The sequence below is a fragment of the Callorhinus ursinus genome, unplaced genomic scaffold, assembly GCF_003265705.2.
Source record: "Callorhinus ursinus isolate GAN/ISIS: 27379988/994484 unplaced genomic scaffold, GSC_fseal_2.0 scaffold3, whole genome shotgun sequence".
NCBI lineage: Eukaryota > Metazoa > Chordata > Mammalia > Carnivora > Otariidae > Callorhinus > Callorhinus ursinus.
In genome coordinates, this window is record NW_027397065.1 from 28,883,261 (window position 1) to 28,902,786 (window position 19,526).

Here is a 19,526-nt window from a genome sequence, read left to right on the forward strand (position 1 = left end):
CAAACTCTACAACCACAAATGTCATGGCCTTGACAATGCACTTTTAAGTTTTAGTTACAAGAGGCTGAAACATAAAGATCTCGTAGCCTACTCCTGGCTGTGCAAATAGGCAGGCTGAGATTCAACTAACATTGAGTGCTCACTATTTTTTCTCACATCTTTTAACAATCAGTCTCGAAAAGGTGTATATTACCATCTCCATTCCATAGAAGAAAATGAGGTTTAGAGACATAAAGTTAGCAGAGTTAAGTGGTGGAGTTGGGATTCAAACCCAGATCTTCTGTTTTGTTTTTGTTTTTTTTTTGAAGATTTTATTTATTTGACAGAGAGAGACAAAGCGAGAGAGGGAACACAAGCAGGGGGAGTGGGAGAGAGAGAAGCAGGCTTTTCGCAGAGCAGGGAGTCCGATGCCGGGCTTGATCCCGGGATCCTGGGATCATGACCTGAGCCGCAGGCAGACGCTTAACAACTGAGCCACCCAGGCGCCCCTCCAAACCTTCTGTTGTAAATTCAGTGCTGTTCTTTTATTTCTCTACAATAGCTTCCCCAATTCCAGGCCTGAGAGGGTATAAGGGCTATTATACCTTCCCCAGTGACATTACTGAGCTAAAATCAACCTCAACATGATCATGGCAAGTAAATATAAAATGTATATTATATATAAATGTATATATTTATATATAGTTACACATAAATATGTACTGTCCCTCCTCACTGTTTGAGGATAAGTTGAACATTGTGCCCTTCTACCCCTCAATACTTCAATCTGGACTTCATAAGACTGAGGACAATTATTTTCATAAGCCAGGATCGTTATCAAAAACAGGAAATTTAATATTAGTATAATACTATTATTTTATCTATTTAAATTTCACCGATCATCCCAATAACATACTTCATAGCTTCTTTTCCCTGGTTCAGGAGCCCATCCAGGATCATGTCTTGCATTTAGTATTAATGTGCTTTAGTTTCTTTCTAATCTGGAACAGTTTCTTGGTCTTTGTTTTTAAGACATTGGCACTTTTGAAGAGTACAAGTCAATTATTTTGTGAAAGGTCTCTCCGTGGGAATTTGTCTGATGCTCCCTTGTGATTAGATTCAGGTCATGGATTTTTGGCAAGAACACTACCCAAGTGATGACGTGTCCTTCTCAGGGCATCACATTAAGAGGAATGTGTTTTCTCCCCTAAAAAGTTACTATCTTTTGGGGCACCTGGGTGGCTCAGTTGGTTAAGCACATGACTCTTGGTTTCAGCCCAGCTCATGATCTCAGGGTGTGGGATGGAGTCCCACTTTGGCTCTGTGCTCAGCAGGGAGTCTGCTGAAGATTCTCTCTCTCTCTCTCTCTTTCCCTCTCCCGCTGCCCCTTCCCCCCTGCTCATGTGCACACTCTCTCCCTCTCAAATAAATAAATAAATAAATACATCTGTTAAAAAAAGTTACTATCTTTCCTTTTGGAATTAATAATTACGTCACTAATTGGGAACAAGGGCCTTATTAATATTTGGCTAATAAAATCATTCTCACTTGAGGGGCGCCTGGGTGGCTCAGTTGTTAAGCGTCTGCCTTCGGCTCGGGTCATGATCCCAGGGTCCTGGGATGGAGCCCCGCATCAGGCTCCCTGCTCTGTGGGAAGCCTGCTTCTCTCTCTCCCACTCCCCCTGCTTGTGTTCCCTCTCTCACTGTGTGTGTTTCTCTCTCTCTGTCAAATAAATAAATAAATCTTTAAAAAAAAATCATTCTCACTTGAAGCAGCTATTCCATTATTACCCTCGTCAATATTCACTTCCTGAGTGTTAATTAGTTTAACTCTCCTGGATCCTCCTTGATCACTGGGTTTGCCTGGGACTTGAGCAAAGTCACTTTCACAGACTATAGAGCATCTTACAACTTCTGCAAGATGTATGCTTTTACCTTGCCACTGATTTGCTCTGGCTTTGTATCCTACTGACAGATGTTTACAGTGTCCACAGTCAATGAGCAAGTGATCCAGCAAAGACTTGCAGTGACGGGCAGGGTAAGATGCCAGGGCTAATCAGGTCATTACAGAATACTTCTGGTATGACGACTGCTGCTTACCTGTCAACGTAATAACTGCAAGGACCACTGTATTATCTGCCATAACGGAAATATGTGAATTCTTCTGATTTATAGCAGTGATTCCAAAGATGTCATTCCTTGTTCCTTGTAGTTATAACCAAGGAACAATGCTGTACTTAGGCTAACAAATTAGAATCCCCCATGTAACTTCAATTCATAACAATGGCGATTGTGAGACTCCCATACAATCATCTTTGTGAACAAATGCTGCTTACCTCTTAACACATGCTGATAACTGGATAACAGGAACTGCAGGTGCTCAACCAGTTCGTCCCATGTCTGCCACTGGGTTTTATCTGACTGCAGAGAAGTGAAAGCAGTTGGTAGGAGGTGCCTTCTTCAGTTACATGCTCAAGGGTGAGGGGAAAGGTATTCTAGGTCTGACCGAGGCAGGGAAGCATGTACCTGACACTTGAGCAGTGATGTAGAATTGTTCAGAAAGTAGAGGGCCTGGGCCAGAGACAAGGGCAGGCGGGTGGGCGTCTCGCAGCTGTGGAGGAATATGATTTCTAACACTTTGCAGCGCAGAAGGTGGCTTTCCATGGTAGTAAAGAACATCTCCCTGCATGGAGAAGAGAGAGGGTTAACCATCACCACTATCACTTCAAGGAATGTATACCACAATTCCCTCTGAAAGCTCTAACCTTTGCCCTAAAACAGAGGTGACTAAGAAGGAATATGATAGAGGCCTACAAATGCACAAAGCTTGTGAATGAGGCAGAGGTGGGGTTGTTCATGAATTAACAACTGCCAGAAGGAGGGAAAAGTCTTTGATATTTGGAAAAGAAAAGTTTAGGACACGTTAAAAAGATTAACTTCATATTGTAAGAGAATTAATACTGGGAATAAATATTTCTAAATGCCCACAATGTGCCAGACACTGTTTGGCAGAGCAAAGAATATTAAGATAAATAAAAGAAGGCATTTCTCTCAAAAAGCTGACTGATGACCAGAGGCAAAAGGTATGCAATGGGAACCAAAATAAAGTGTGTGGCCAGTGCACGTGTACGTGGGCTGCCTGTGGTGCTCCAGGGATACACACGGGAGAGAGCACACTTGGTCAGGGGACTAGAAGGGGCCTTCTAACGGAGGAAGAGGCACGGGAAAGTAGTCTAAGAAGAGCAAAAAAGGCTCAAGGCAGGAGTCATTCCACCAGTGGGGAAAATCCTGGACGAAAAGAAGGAAGTAAAAAATACACAGCTGTGGGCATTGCAGCTTCTTAAACTTCAAGTCTAGAACTTGAGAGTCCCTCTGGGGGGACTTGCCCTGGACTTTGTCACTTTACCCAGTGCAGGACTTGACTAGCAAAGGTGGGCTGCAGCATATTCAGAATCTCAGAGAGGGAGAGCTACAAAACAGCTGTGCTTCAGGAAGGTTAATCATTGTTCTAGGGTCTTTTAATTTTTTTTTCTTGAAGTAGGCTCCATGCCCAGCTTGGAGATTGAGCCCCTGACCCCAAGATCAACACCAGAGCTGAGATCAAGAGTCAGATGCCTAACCGACTGAGCCACCCAGGTGGCCCTCAGGCTCATTGTTCTAAAAGCAATGTCAGCTTCCAAAAGAGTGTTATAAATCTCAGATGCACAGGGTGCATCTCTGGACTGCCTGAGGGTGTTAGCTTAAAGGTCTGTTTGTCAGTCCTTGTCAGGTCTGCTGGTCATAGCAGTTCCGGAAGCAGACACCTTGTGAGCACATAAGGAGGTACAGCAATGAGGAACACAGCTAGCCCTGATCCAAGAGGCTTTTCTCCTACATCTTGCCCCTTTGTAGTTTTGCAACATCTGGAAAAATAGGGGGTTCTTTGTGCCACTGCCATTTATAAAAATGATAAATCATAAAGTATCTATTCATTTTTATTTTCCCTTTCCCTTTGCTTTTGCACCAGGCACATATATTATTTGTAGAAAAGCAAAGTTTATAAAGCAAAATGAATATTTTTAACCTTTCCCTCTTACTAGTCAAAAGTTTTAAAAAGTCTAAAGTATTTATGAAAATCCATTTTATTTCTTTAATGAGTTGAAAATCATTGTATACCTTCTCTGACAAATTTTCTTTTTCTTTCTTTTTAAGTAGGCTCCATGCCCAGTGTGGAGCCCAACACAGGGCTTGAACTCACAACCCCAAGATTAAGCCCTGGACTGAGATCAAGAGTCAGATGCTTAACCGACTGAGCCACACAGGCACCCCACAAATTTTCTTCTTTGATGCAAGGAACTCCGAAGGATTACATTTGCACGATATTCCCCAAATTCTTTTTAAAGTCCAATTTCTAGGGGCACATGGGTGGCTCAGTCAGTTAAGCATCCGACTCTTGGTTTCAGCTCAGGTCACGATCTCGTGGGTTGTGGGATCGAGCCCCGCATCTGGCTCCATGCTCAGTGAGGAGTCTGCTTGAGATTCTCTCCCTCTCTCCCTACTTGTGCGCTCTTGCTCTCTTTCTCTCTCCCAAATAAATAAAATCTTTTGAAAAAAGTCCAATTTCAGGGATGCCTGGGTGGCTCAGTCAGTTAAGTGTCTACCTTTGGCTCAGGTCATGATCCCGGGGTCCTGGGATCTAGTCCCACATTGGGCTCCCTGCTCACTGGGGAGTCTGCTTCTCCCTCTCCCCCTCCCTGCTGTTTGTGCTCTCTCTCTCAAATGAATAAATAAAATCTTAAAAAAAAGTCCAATTTCTACTCTGTATTTGGCCTATTTCTCTCACAAGACAGTTTTTCTATTCAATAACCTTCTATTTCAAACTGTATTTTCTCTTCTAATTTTGTTTCCAGGGCCTGTGTTTGTCTTGGTTTTATAATCCACAGGTGGCATACTCAGAGATATAAAAAGGACAAAAAGGTAATTTTAATGCATTGGCCATAGCGGGAAATGGAGGTACAAAATCTATAGCAATTCAAATTTGAATTTCAAAAACAAGATATAGAGGAAGGCCAACATCCAGATTCATAGAATACCTGGTATTGGACTTATCCTCCTGTCATAAACAATTACAAAACTGGAGAAACATATGCAATAATCATTTTCAGGCACTGGACAAGCTGCTTCAAAGTACTGTTATTCTTAAAAGAAGGGAAACAAAAGTGACAAACCCCACATTTATCCCAAATTTCTTATGGGCGGTACTTTCTAAGGCAGAGGAAAGTGTGGGACCCAAACACAAAGCAGTGGGCTTGCTGGGCAGAGCAAAAAGAGGCTGATGGTTGAGACAGCTGAAGTGGCTGGAATTTGTGTTGGAGGAGGAGGAGCTCAAGAAATGTGTGTAAAGGGGCCCCTGGCACATGTGCAGGAAGAAGCTCAAAAGCCTGAGAGAGAAAACCAGCTGGAGGGCTATGAGCTGAGCAGAGATTCTGGAGATCTCCCAGCGCTGAGAGATACTGGGGTTTCAATGAGCCACAGTGGAGAGACCTCACTGAACATCTTGGACCTTCAGTTGAGACCCCAAAAGGACTAAGCCTCAAGACTCAAGCCCTTTAATAAGGGCTGCTTTAGAACCACCCTTATAAGTCCTAGAAACAAGCCTCAACAGGAGAAAGCTAATCTACCAGTAAATCAATTGCCTGCCAGAATAAAACTCAATACTCTTTAATAAAACAGGCAGCAGACCAGACCTTCAACAACACAGCATTTATAACGTCCAGCATACAACAAAAAATTATTAGTCAAGGGAAAAAGCAGGAAAATATGACCCACAGCCAGGAGCAAAATGTCCAGAGAAACAAACAACATCCAGAGATGTTGGAATTAGTAGACAAGGCCTTTAGAACAGCTATTATAAATATGTTCATGATTAACCAACCAACCAACAGACCAAGATGTATATAATGAGTGACTAGGTGGGGACTATTAAGCAAAGAGAAACGGAAACTATAAAAATGAACCATATGGAAACCCCAGATCTGAAAAATACAATATCTGAAATGGAAAAAAAAAAAAAAGACCACTTGATAGGCTTAACAGCACCTTGGGCGCTCTGAAAGAAAAGGTCAGGAATCTTGAAGACTATCCACACTGAAGCAGAGAAAAAAAAAAATCAAGACAAAACAAAGCAAAACAACAATAGAAAACATCAGAATCTTAGTGATCTGTGGAACAGTGTCAAGCAATCCAACATACATGTAACTTGATTCCCCAGAATAAGAGTTTGTGGCAAAAAAACTCCGGCCAAAATTTGATGAAAAATATCAACTCACAGATTTAAGAAACTCAATAAACCCCAAGCAGGATAAATGTACAGAAAATTACATGTCGGTATCATAATCAAATTGCTAAAAATAAAAAATAAAGCAGCCAGAGAAAAAAGACATATGACATATAGGGGAACAACAGTAAGATATTCTAATAACTTCTCATTAGCAAGTCAGGAGAAAATGGAACATCTTTAAAATAAATAAAGAAAAAAATCCCTATCAACCTAGAATTTACATCAAGTAAAAACACCATTCCTAAATGAAGGTGACATAAAAACATTTCCAGATAAAAGCTGAGAGAATTTATTACAAGTAGACCTGCACTACAAAAAATACTTTAAAAAGTAAGTTCTTTGGGTGGACAAGAAATGACACCAAATGGAACTTGAATCTTCAAGAAAGAAGGAACACCAGAAATGGTAACTATGTGGGTCCCACGTATTTTTTTTTTTTTAAGATTTTATTTATTTGACAGAGAGAGATAGCGAGAGCAGGAACACAAGCAGGGGGCGTGGGAGAGGGAGAAGCAGGCTCCCCACTGAGCAGGGAGCCTGACGCGGGGCTCAATCCCAGGACTCCAGGATCATGACCCAAGCCGAAGGCAGACGCTTGACGACTGAGCCACCTGGGCGCCCCACCCCGCGTATGTTTTTTTGTGATACCACCAGGCAATTAACTCAATTCTGGAACTCTCCACCTGAAGATTGCATCAGATCCCACAGGTTATGGGCTTGGTCCTATGAGACTCCCTCCACCCTCACTTCAGATGCCACTCTCATGTCCAGATTGTCACCTGTTTCCGGATGACTGGCTGTAGATCAGAGGTTCCCAGGTCTCCCTCCTCAGGTTCAATTAATTTGCTAGAGCGGCTCACAAAACTCAAAAACAAATTTTACTTACTACTTTACCAGTTTCTTATAAAGGGATATAACTCAGGGACAGCCAGATGGAAGAGATGCATAAGGTAAGGTATGTGGGAAAGGGTGAAAAGCTTCCAAGGTCTCTGGGGCTGTCATTCTCCTGGTATCTTTCTGTGTTCACCATCCTGTAAGCTTTCTGAGCCCTGTCCTCTTGGGTTTTTATGGAGGCTTCATTAGATAGGTGTGATGGATTAAATCACTGACCATTTGTAATTAAACTCAATCCCCTGCCCCTCTCCCCATCCTGTAGCTGAAGATGGGGTGGGGGAAATGGTTGGGGGGTTGGGACACAGTTCCGATTCTTACCCTAGGGGCATTCCAAAAGTCACTTCATTAACGTGATAAAAGACACCTTTATCTTTCCTCACTTAGGAAATTCCAAGGGTTTGGGATGAAGACCAAATATATATTTCTTATTATAAATCACAGTATCCCAGTGTGTAAATATAAAAGACCCTCTCCACATCATCTCTTAAATTTATTTTAAAAACAACTAAGTGTTTAAAACAAAAATATAACTTCATTCTGGAATTTATACCTATGTAAAAGTAAAATGTATGACGATAAAGCACAAAGGATGAAAGCAGAGTAAATGGAAATATAGTTTTAAGATTCTGACATTATATGTTAAGCGATATAATATTAATTCAAGGCAGACTGTGGTAAGTTAAGGATGCATATTGTAATTCTAAGAACAACCATTAAAAATAAAACATTTACTGAAGAGTATTTGATAAAATTCAATACCCACTCATAATGAAAACTAGGAGTAAAAGGGAACTTCTTCAACTTGTGAATGAACATCCACAAAAAGCCTGCCAGCCAGAGTCATGATTAATGATGAACTTATATTTTAATCAATAATTAATTAATGAACTGAATGCTTTCCCATAAATCATTAACAAATGCAAAGATGTCTGCTTTTACCACTGCTATTCAACATAGTTGTGGAAGTTCTAGCCAGTGCAGTAAGGCAAGAAAAGGAAATAAAAGGCATAAAGACTGGGAGAAATAAAACTGTCCCTATTTGCAGATGACATGGTGACACACATCTATGTAAACAATCCCAAGGAATCTTGGCACAAAAGTATTATCCATAAAAGGAAAAGTTGATAAGTTGTATTTATCAACATTTAAAACTTTTGCTCTGTGAAAGACCTTGTTTAGAGGATGAAAAGGCAAACTACAAAGTGGGAGAAAATACTTGCAAACCACAGAAAAGTAGTATCTAGAATACAGAAAGATTCTCAAAACTCAACAGTAAAAAAGCAAACAATCCATTTAGAAAATGAAAAAAAGAGACATTTCAGTAAAGAGATATACAGATGGCAATAAACACATGAGATGTTCAAATTCAATAGCCATTAGAGAAATGAAAATGAAAATCATGAGATATCACCACACACCTATTAGAATGGTTAGAATAAAAAACAGTGGCAACACCAAATGCTGGTCAGGATGCAGAGAAACCAGATCACACATATGTTGTTGGTGGGTATATAAAATAGTACAGTCAGTTTGGTAGTTTCTTAAAAACTAAACATGAAACTAACATATGATGCAAAAATTATACTCCTTGGTATTATTCCAGCGACATGAAGACTTATGTTCACATGAAAATTTGTATATGAATATTTATAGCAGCTTTATTCATAATAGTCCCAAACCGTAATATCCTCTGGGTAAATGGTTAAAAAAAATCCATGGTACACTCACACCATGGAATACTATTCACTAATAAAAAGGGATTAACTATTGATACACATAACAACCTGAATGAATCTCTAAAGAATTATACTGAATGAAAAAAGTCAGCCCCAAAAGGTTATGTACTGTATAATCCCATCCATAAAATAGTCTTTTTTTTTAAAAAGACTTTATTTATTTATTTGACAGAGAGAGACACAGCGAGAGAGGGAACACAAGCACGGGGAGTGGGAGAGGGAGAAGCAGGCTTCCCGCTGAGCAGGGAGCCCGATGCAGGGCTTGATCCCAGGACCCTGGGATCATGACCTGAGCCGAAGGCAGACGCTTAATGACTGAGCCACCCAGGCGCCCCCCATTCATAAAATATTCTTGAAATGAGGGGCGCCTGGGTGGTTCAGTCGGTTAAGCGTCTGTCTTCAGCTCAGGTCATGATCCTGGAGTCCCGGGATCGAGCCCTGCGTTGGGCTCCTGCTCAGCAGGGAGTCTGCTTTTTCCTCTGCTCCTCACCCTGCCTGTGCTCTCTCTCTCTCTCGCTCTCTCAAATAAATAAATAAAAACTTAAAAACATTTCTTGAAATGATAAAAGTATAAAAATGGAGAACAGTTTAGTTTTCAGGGGTTAAGAAGGGGTGGGGTGGGAGGAAGTGTGTATGGCTATAAAATGGCAACATGAATAATCCTTGTAGTGATGAAAATGCTCTGTATCTTGGCTTGTATCAATCTCCATATCCTGGTTGTGATATTGCACTATAGTTTTGCAATATGTTATCAGATTGCTGCATAAAGACTACATGGGATCTCTCTGTATTATTCCTTATAACTGATGCAAATATATAATTACATCAAAATAAAATTTTAATTAAAAAAAGCTAAGAGCCAATAGGAAAGGTAAAATGGAATAACAGAAAATACATAATCCAAAAGAAGGCAGAAAAGGAGGTAAAAATGAACAAAGGACAAAAGAGACAAGTAGGAAACAAATAGCAAGATGACAGACATAAAACCAACAATTAAATGTAAATGAAATAAATAACTCCCATTAAAAGGCAGGGACCCTCAGCTGACTAAAAAAACCCAGACTATGATATTTACAATAAACAAAACTTTTTCTTTTTTTTTCCAAAGATTTTATTTACTTATTTCAGAGAGAGAGAATGAGAGATAGAGAGCATGAGACGGAAGAGGGTCAGAGGGAGAAGCAGACTCCTTGCTGAGCAGGGAGCCCGACGCGGGACTCGATCCTGGGACTCCAGGATCATGACCTGAGCCGAAGGTAGTCGCTTAACCAACTGAGCCACCCAGGCGCCCCTAAACAAACCTTTTTCTAAAAGCCTTTAACTTTTTGTTAGACTCATAGAAGAGTTGCAAGAATAGTACAAAGAATTCCCAAATACCCTTAATACTTTTCACCAAATGCTATCACATCTTCTTTATCCTTCTGTCTCTGTCTTTCAATTTTTTTCTCTGAACTACTTGAAAGTTGTAGACATGATGCCCATTTACCCCTAAATACTTCAGTGTATAATTCCTAAAAACAAGGACATTCTCTTAGATAACCAGATACAATGATTAAAATCAGAAAATTAACTTTACTAACAATACTATTTTATTATCCACAGACTTTAATCAGATTTTTTCATTGTCCTCATAATGCTATTTATAGCAAAAGAAAATCACAGATTACACATTGCATTCAGCTGTTGGTTTTTTTTAAGTCCTTTGATCTAGGACAGCTCCTCAACTTTACTTTGTCTTTCATGACACTGACATTTTTAAAAAGTGCAGGTCAGGGGCGCCTGGGTGGCTCAGTCGTTAAGCGTCTGCCTTCGGCTTAGGTCATGATCCCAGGGTCCTGGGATTGAGTCCCACATCGGGCTCCCTTCTCAGGGGGAGGCCTGCTTCTCCCTCTCCCACTCCAGCTGCTTATGTTCCTGCTCTCACTATCTCTGTCTCTGTCAAATAAATAAATAAAATCTTAAAAAAAAAAGTGCAGGTCAGTTTTTTTCACAGAACATTTCTCATTTGGGATTTGTCTGATACTTCTTTTTTTTTTTTTAAAGATTTTATTTATTTATTTGACAGAGAGAGAGAGAGAGATCGAGAGCAGGAACACAAGCAGGGGGAGTGGGAGAGGGAGAGGCAGGCTTCCCGCTGAGCAGGGAGCCTGATGTGGGGCTCGAACCTAGGACCCTGGGACCATGACCTGAGCCGAAGGCAGACGCTTAATGACTGAGCCACCCAGGCACCCCTTGTCTGATATTTCTGCACAATTAGATTGAGGTTATACATTTTGGGGCAAGAGTACTGCAAGAATTGTATTTTGTTTTTCTCAGTGCATCATATCAAAAGGCATATGATGCCAACTGTCTCATTGTTGGTGTTAACTTTGAACACTTAGCGACTAAGGTAGTGCCTTCACTATAAAGTTATTATTTTTCCCACTATAATTAATGAGTATCCTGTGGCAATATATTTTGAAATTATGAAAATACCTTGGTACTCCACAAACTTTCACCATTTTAATATCCATTCATACCTGAATTAACTATTATGATGGTTATCAAATGGCATTTTTTTCCCAACTCATTGTTTCTTCTTACATTTATTAATTGGCTTTCAACAGTAAAGAAGAACATCCCTTCTCTTCCTTCCTTCTTGTCAGTATTAGAATCGTAGATTCTTATTTTATTTAATAGTTTATAGTGTTTTATTGTCAATATTTATTTTGATGCTCAAATTATCCCAGATTTGGTCAGCAGAAGCCCTTTGACTTGACATGTTCTGAACGTTCTTTGAACATTTCCTTACTTTCTGGCGCAAGATGTTGCAGGTTCATCTTGTACTTTTCCCTACCTCAGTTCTGTAATTATCCTTTTCTTCAAGGAACCCTGGTTCCTTTTAGTGTAAACTGGTATTCTAAGATCTGGGTCAAAGGTGAGCTTATTGCTACTAAGGGGTAATTATTTCTACACTCAGTGGGTAGTGGTAGGAAAAGATGTATGAATACACACATACATGCCACCTTCACACATCTATATCTATTCCTTTATCTATCTATATTTATTAGAAACCACAAGTTTATATTGATACCTTCAATTCCAATTCAGCACCACAGGGTTCCTTCTAACCTTTCCCCTTTTCATATGTGTAACTCTCTTCTCTGACAGTGAGAAACTTGGCTCTCATTATCCACAATACATTTATTTGTTTAATCCTAGAATACACATAAGATAGTTTTTGAATTGTTAACTCATACCTCTGTGAAAACGAAATTTACTAACTAGAGTTTAATATTTATTCACAGTTCATTTTCTCTTTAGCCTGAGAATACTTAGTCCAAATACTGTGTTTTAAGTTACTTGGACAGATTAGTGGTTGCCAGGGATTGGGGAAGATAGATGGTGTGGCCATAAAAGGAGAGGGATCCTTGTGGTGATGGAACAGTTCTGTATATCTGGATTGTGCTGGTAGTTATATGAATCTACACATGTGCTCACACTGCACACAAATGAATGCATATAAAATGGGTGAAATCTGTATATGTTCTATGGATTGTACCAATGTTAATTTCCTGTTAGCGATATTGTACTATAGTTATATATAAGATGTAATCACTGGGGGAAAACAGGGTGAAGGGTACATAGGACCTCCCTGTATTAGTTTTGACAGCCTCCTGTGAATCCATAATTATTTAAAATAAAAACTGAAAAAAAAGTTACTTGGGCTTGTTCCCCCTCAAACCCCTTCTCTCACCCCAGTTATGTTATTTATTAAAACACAGGTTAATTTGTGTCTGTATTCCATGTTAGGCCCTCTCTTGTTGATATATCTTTCAACTCACTTCTTGATTTATTTTCCTTTTAGAATATAAACACTAATATGGTTCCCAAAGCCTAAAAGTTATAACTATACAAAGAAGTAAACTTAGAAGTATTATGCCACCAACACCACCACTACTTTGGCTTAATACCTTTTCTCCTTTCCAGCCCATTCCTATCCACCCCTTGTACATAAGCAATTTGATTAGTCTGCCATTTATCTTTGTTTCTTTTTTGACAAATGATCATAATTATGTACATTTTTAAATTTCTCCTTTCTTACAAAAAGATACATATATTTACTATGCATACTCTTTTGTATTTTGCTTTTTTAACTTAACAATATATTTTGGAAATCAGCTCAGAAATTGTGCTCCTATTTTTAATTTTAATTTTTTTACAGCTGCATAATACTCCATTGTGTACTATAGATATTCAACCACTGCCCTATGTATGGGCATCTGGGTTGTTTCTAATATTTTACAATTATAAACAATGGTGTAGTGAATATCCTACATATTGTATATTCATACTGTTAGAAGGCTGTCTTCAGGGTAAATTCCTAGAAGTAAGATTGTTGGGTCAAGAGGTAAATGTACATTTAGTTTTGTTACATATTGCAAAATTCCTGATAGGTTTGTACCATTTGGCATTCCCACCAGCAATGTGTATCTGCTTTCTTAAAACCTCTCTAATGGAATGTATTTATTGTACTTCAAAATTCTTACTATTTGGAAAGGTGAGAAATGGCATCTTACTGTAGTTTTAATCTACATTTCTTTAAATATGGGTGAAGTTGAACATTGTAAGAAAATGAAATTACAGATCAATATTTCTGTAAACACAGATGTGAAAGCCCTTAACAAAATATTAGTAAACGGAATCTAACCAAGTACAGTTTTTTTATTCCAGGAATGGAAGGTTGGTTTAACATTAGGAAATTAATCAATGTAATTCATCACATCAATGGAAAAAGGAGAAAAATTATGATTATCTCAATAGGTGCAGAAAATATATTTCACAAATTTCAATACCTATTCTTCATAAAAACACTCCACTCAATAAACTAGAAATAGAAGGAAGCTTCCTCAATCCGACAGAGGACCCCTATGAAACGTCTACAGACTGAATGTTTCCTCCCTAAGATCAGGAATAAGGTAAGGATGTTTGCTCTTATCACTTCTCCAACATTCTCTTGGATTACTAGTCCATATAATAAGGCAGGAAAAAGAAGCAAAAGGCATATAGATTGGAAAGGAAGATGTTAAACTGTTTTTATTTGCAGACAATATGATTGTGTATATAGAAAATCCTAGGAAAACCACAAAAAAATTCTTAGTAGATACAATAAGTGAATTTAGCAAAGTTGCAGGATTTCTATATACTATCAATGAGCCATTGGAAAATGATAGGTCACATGGGTTATGCATTTGTCAAAATCCATGGAATATTTATATAAATTAGTCATACAATTTAATTGCATGTAAATTATACCTAAACTTTTTAAAAAATTAAATAAACCAGCGTAAAGGCTATATAAAGTATATTCTAGTACAATTTAGGTGCTTGCCGATTTGCCCCTTCTGAGTTGTAAAATAGGGTCAGGCTTTATTTAAATTATTTTTGTCAATGTTAAGTCTAAATGTGTTTATAGTTACCCATTCCTTAGATTTCCCACCTTTCATAAGAATCTGGGCTTGAATGAATGGTATGGGATTTGGACCCAAATGAAATACTCCTGACAAGGTGACAGAGCAAGCATGACATTTATGTACACTTCTTTTGGTCTGACCACTGTAACATATTGCCTCCTTTGAATACTGAATTTGGGATTAAAAAGTCCTGACTTTAAATTTGGGTTCTGAATTGAATTAGCTGTGCAAACTTGGATTATTTCACTATTCTGAGTATTTTTCTCATTTGTTAAACAGGAATAACATCATAGTTTCATGAAAATATGAGAGAGTTAATATGACAATGACAGGCACATTGCAGGGGCCCAATAAATGGTTTTCTTAATCTTAGTGGGGTATTTTCATTAAATCCCTATTACAGTACTATTTGATTTGATATTTTCTTCTAATAGAGGAACCTAAACTGTATAATAGCCTTGGCTGCCAACTGGGAGTTTAGGGGATGGTTATGAGAAGTTAGACATAGAGCCAATGGAGATAATCTCCCCAAGGATCACTATTGTATGATGGTTCTCTCATAGTTATTTCTTGTGCTAGCAACTATTCATGAATTCATATTCATTCATTTATTTTTTCCTCTAGATTCTAAAATTACTGGTTAAAAGGAGGAATCATTGGTCCCAGCCAAGAACTCTATTTCTTTATCTCCTAAGGGAATACTTTACTAATTCATGCTTAGAGAAACTGAGTTCCTTATTTTTACCATAGGGGCTTAATCTACAGCTCCAACTGTTTTCATTCTTGGCTCACCTCTTCTTCCCCTAATATCGGACATGCCTATTTCATTCACCCATCAGGCCTTTAGCGAGCATTTATATCAGGCTCTATGGTTGAGAATCAGGGAATAGCTGAAACTTGAGGGATGACAAAGTTTTCAGCCAAATGAATAAAGTAAGAAACTGTAGGCTCCAGTTATGGTATCCTGCCTGTTTCAAGAAATTATGCCTTAGTTGCAAATAATTTGTTGAGAACCTCTTTTTTTCAAAAGGTTAAAGAGACAGGAACTCTCTCTCCACCTCTTTTTTTCCCAATTTAACTACTGTTTGGAATTTTCTTTTGAAATTCTGTTCCCAGGGGCACCCGGGTGGTGCAGTCGGTTGGGTATCCGACTCCTGGTTTTGGCTTAGGTTGTGATCCTGGGGTCATGGGATCAAGCCAAGACCCAGGTTGGGCTCTGCGCTTAGCATGGAGTCTGCTTGAGACTCCCTCTCACTCTGCCCCCACCCACCCACCCTGCTCGATCTCTAAAATAAATAAATCTTAAAAAAACAAAACAAAACAGAAATTCTGTTCCCAGAACATAAAACAGAAACAAAACTGAGACTCACCTCTGACTCCTCTCAGGAATGTCCAGCACAAACCCAAACATCATCTCGGCAATTTTATTGGAGCTGCACGTGGGGGTCCTGTCTACCTCTACAGCTATGGACAGCATCCTTTGCAGCTGACACACAATCCTGTGTCCAGAACATAGAACACAAGTGAGTGGGAGAATCTAGTCAGGAGCCACCCGGCTAGCTGGGAGATCCCCACCCATGTAAAGGATCTTGTAAAGCACATACTAGGTCAGAGAGAACTACTCAAGCTCTCAGCATGCTTTTATTTAGCAATTTCACCTACCTGAATCCCTCTTGCCAGATCATACTATCTGAACCTCTCAGAACCTGTGGTTGAGCTGTAAAAGCAAGCTACTTTTAAATTCAAAATAGAAACATGTGATCTTAAGGATCTAGAGAACTTTGAGGATCATCTAACCCATAACTTTTCTATTTTCCAGATGAAGAAACAGGTCCAGAATATCAGTTATTCAAATTTCTTTGATACAGGAGAAAATACATATTTACCATATGGTTTTCCCGTCACTGGTTTCTTTACAATTATCTTTTACTAAGTTCAGTTTCAGAACTTCAACTGGTGGACTGTGACCCTCTGTCCTATCAGACCTGAATGTGGGAGAAAGCCAGGCTGATGTGGCAGAAAGAATCTAGGCTACCCCTCAGAAAGGTGGGCCTGGCCTGAAGTCAGCCTTTTTTAACAAGCATTATTATTTGTGAAGGAAGAAAGCGCTCTGTTTTCAGAAAATCTGCAGTCAGTAACATAATAGGTGGCCTAGGGGCTTTGGCATCAGATTCTGGCTCTGCAATGACAAGCTGGTCAACTTTTGACAAATTACTAAATTGCTCTGAGCCCAAGTCTTCTCATCTCTAAAAAAGGGGGAATAATACCACCTATTTCATAAAGTTTTGAGTGCTGTGTAAGATATTTCGTAGATACGCACTCATTCATGGTAAATGGTAGTGCCTATTGTTGTTAACATCGTGATAAATTGACTTTTAGAGGGTCTTATTTTTATTTATAGTAATATTTAATTATAATAAATAACAATAATAATTTAGATTATAATATTTTCTTCCATTGAAGGAAGAGTGTCTGCCCCTCTCTTAGGTCTATATACTGGGGTTCTAGGATAACCCTACTTTACAGCCTCCCCCACTCTGTTAAGCAAATACTTTTTTGTTCTAAACCTTCTCCCTTTAGATAAAAGATTGTCTCTTAAATTAGTTAAAACCCTTAGGCCTTATATGAAAATCAGATTGGTGCAACTAGATTATAAAATAGTGTTGTAAATTTAGGCACAAATGCTGTATTTGAAGTGTCAAGTGTGACGGGCTTTTAACAATATGACTGACATGGAATAGGTTACTTGTGCAAGGACAGTTCTGGATCCTAAAACCCTGGCATCCCTCAAAAAATACCAAAACCACTCTCAACCCCATAAAAGAAATGCTAGGAATCTCTTTTCAGTGTGGTTTGAGGTAATGGGACCCTCCCTGGTCTGAGCCATTGCTGTTATAACCTGTTAGAATCTGCAGGTTAAACTGCTATTCTTCTCCCAGGACTGGAGGGGAGACATGAAGGTCCTTGAGGACTAGAGGCTGCTGGAACACCCACTATCCATGACTCCTTCTCTTCCATCAGTGGTCAGCTGAAGTGATGAGTAGCTGTGACCCTGTACTGTCCCTTGGAATCCAGGAAATGGATCCCTTAGCTTTTGTTTCACTTCAATTTTGTGAACTTATGTTCACTTAGTGAAGTCCTATTCATCTGAGAGAGAAAGCATCTGCTTTTGTTTAACTTTGGCATTAGAATTTAGCCTGTAGCCAAACTAAGACAGTCTTTAGTAAGAATCAGCCTATGTTACAAGAGCTTGTTAATTCTGTGGAAACCTCTTTTAGGAATGCTGCTGTTCTCTAAAGCAATAAATCCTGACAGCCCTGGGAAAGACAACTTGTGCCTGCCCCTTACAGCTGATTGGTGTTCTTTGTCAGGTTGGGCTGGGGAGAAGGATGGCTACTGTTGGCCTTCAAGATTCCTGTTCCTGAAGAGGTTTGATTCCCATTTGGGGGCTGAGTTAATCCTTCTTCAGTTACTACTTTGACCAACCACTTGATGACATCCCTGCAATGGAAAAAAGATAAAAAAAAGTTTAAACTTCTGTTTTATTGTATGGTGCTCAAAACCACAGCCTTAACTTGGGCTCTGAGGCCCCTAGATTTCCCCAAAGGTTACAAAGAGGGTTCTTAGGTGATTTTCAATATTTAAACAAGTCTAATGGAAACCCCACATTTAATTGCAGTAAGGTTACAAAAGCTAATGAAATATCGACATTTTTCTGAGTTGTTATTGAAAGGTACCTCTGGGGTCAAAGAGTACTATCCGTGGCTTCCTGATTAGGAACATGCATTGAGCAGATGGAAAGTTTGACTGGATGACCACAGAGATCCTTGCTGGCTTTCTATGATTAGGTGTCATCTACTAATACTAATAATTGAGGTTTAGAGTATGTGCAATGGAGTCATACTTTATGCAGGGTGAAGGCTTTAAAAGTTAGTAAGGTAAAAACATCTCATATAGTCAAAATTACTTTTGATGATCACTTAGGTAACCCAGGTAAAAATGGTGGATTTAATACACACTTCTAATTTTGTTCCCTCCTAAATCCCACTAATGCTAGAGTAAATAATTCTTTTAAAAATCCACAAGGAAGAGGAGAAAAGGAAGGGAGACAATAACAGTGAAATTTTAGAAGATGGAAGGGAAATGAAGTATAATCACAAAATAGAATATTACATAGTAGTGAAAATGAGTAAGCTACAGTGGTAAGTGACAGTATGGACAAACCTTAGTACTCTATAATATAAAGTGAAAAATAAAAGTTCCAAGAGATTATGTATAGCATGATATTCTTTAATATACAGTAGAAAGGAACTAAAATATAAACATACACTTTATAGGAACACATTTAGATATAATAAAATGACATAAAAATGGGAAGGAAATGATGAACATACAGAATGCTGATCACTTTGGGTGCAGGAAGGTGCAAAGTAGGTGATAGGGGGATGGATGTATGGTTAGATGCAGGTAATTGTCAAGGTCCCAGCCTTTGATTTGGGGGGTGGATTAAGAGATGCTGATTATAAAATCAAAAGTAACCAATTAACTAGATAAGGCAAGTATGTCATGCTTTAAGGATTTTTTTTTTTTTTTTAAGAGAGGGAGAGAGGTGGGGCGGGGGCAGAAGGAGAGGGAGAGAAAGAATCTTAAGTGGGCTCCACACCCAGCATGGAGCCCTAGGTGGGGCTCAATCTCACAACCCTGAGATCATGACCTGAGCTGAAAATCAAGAGTCAGACGCTTAACTGACCTGGCCACCCAGGTGCCCCTTTAAGGATGATTTTTTTTTTAATTAACATATAATGTATTATTTGTTTCAGGGGTACAGGTCTGTGATTCATCAGTCTTACACAACACCCAGTGCTCACCACAACACATACCCTCCCCAATGTTTTTTTTTTTTTTTAAGATTTTATTTATTTTTGACAGAGAGGGAGAGTGTACAAGCAGGGGAAGAAGCAGGCAGAGGGAGAGGGAGAAGTAGGCTCCCCACCGAGCAGGGAGTCCGATGCGGGGCTCGATCCCAGGACCCTGGGATCATGACCCAAGTCGAAGGCAGACGCCCAACCGTCTGAGCCACCCAGGCGCCCCACCCTCCCCAATGTTTAAGGATGATTCTTAATTTAAGTCTATGACTTTAGCAAA

The 19,526-nt window shown here is 39.1% G+C and overlaps 1 protein-coding gene across 2 annotated transcripts in view; it reads right to left on the reverse strand.

Moving 5' to 3' along the window:
• The window catches only part of SIMC1 (SUMO interacting motifs containing 1), an 88,315-nt gene that overhangs the window by 7,093 nt on the left and 61,696 nt on the right, over positions 1 to 19,526 (reverse strand). For both annotated transcript variants that reach the window (XM_025867007.2, XM_025867009.2), the window contains 4 exons: positions 17,730 to 17,882; positions 15,752 to 15,880; positions 2,506 to 2,662; positions 2,316 to 2,400 (listed from right to left, as the gene is read on the reverse strand). In XM_025867007.2, the coding sequence (XP_025722792.1) occupies positions 2,316 to 2,400; positions 2,506 to 2,662; positions 15,752 to 15,880; positions 17,730 to 17,882 (524 nt within the window). The remainder of the gene's footprint in view (positions 1 to 2,315; positions 2,401 to 2,505; positions 2,663 to 15,751; positions 15,881 to 17,729; positions 17,883 to 19,526) is intronic.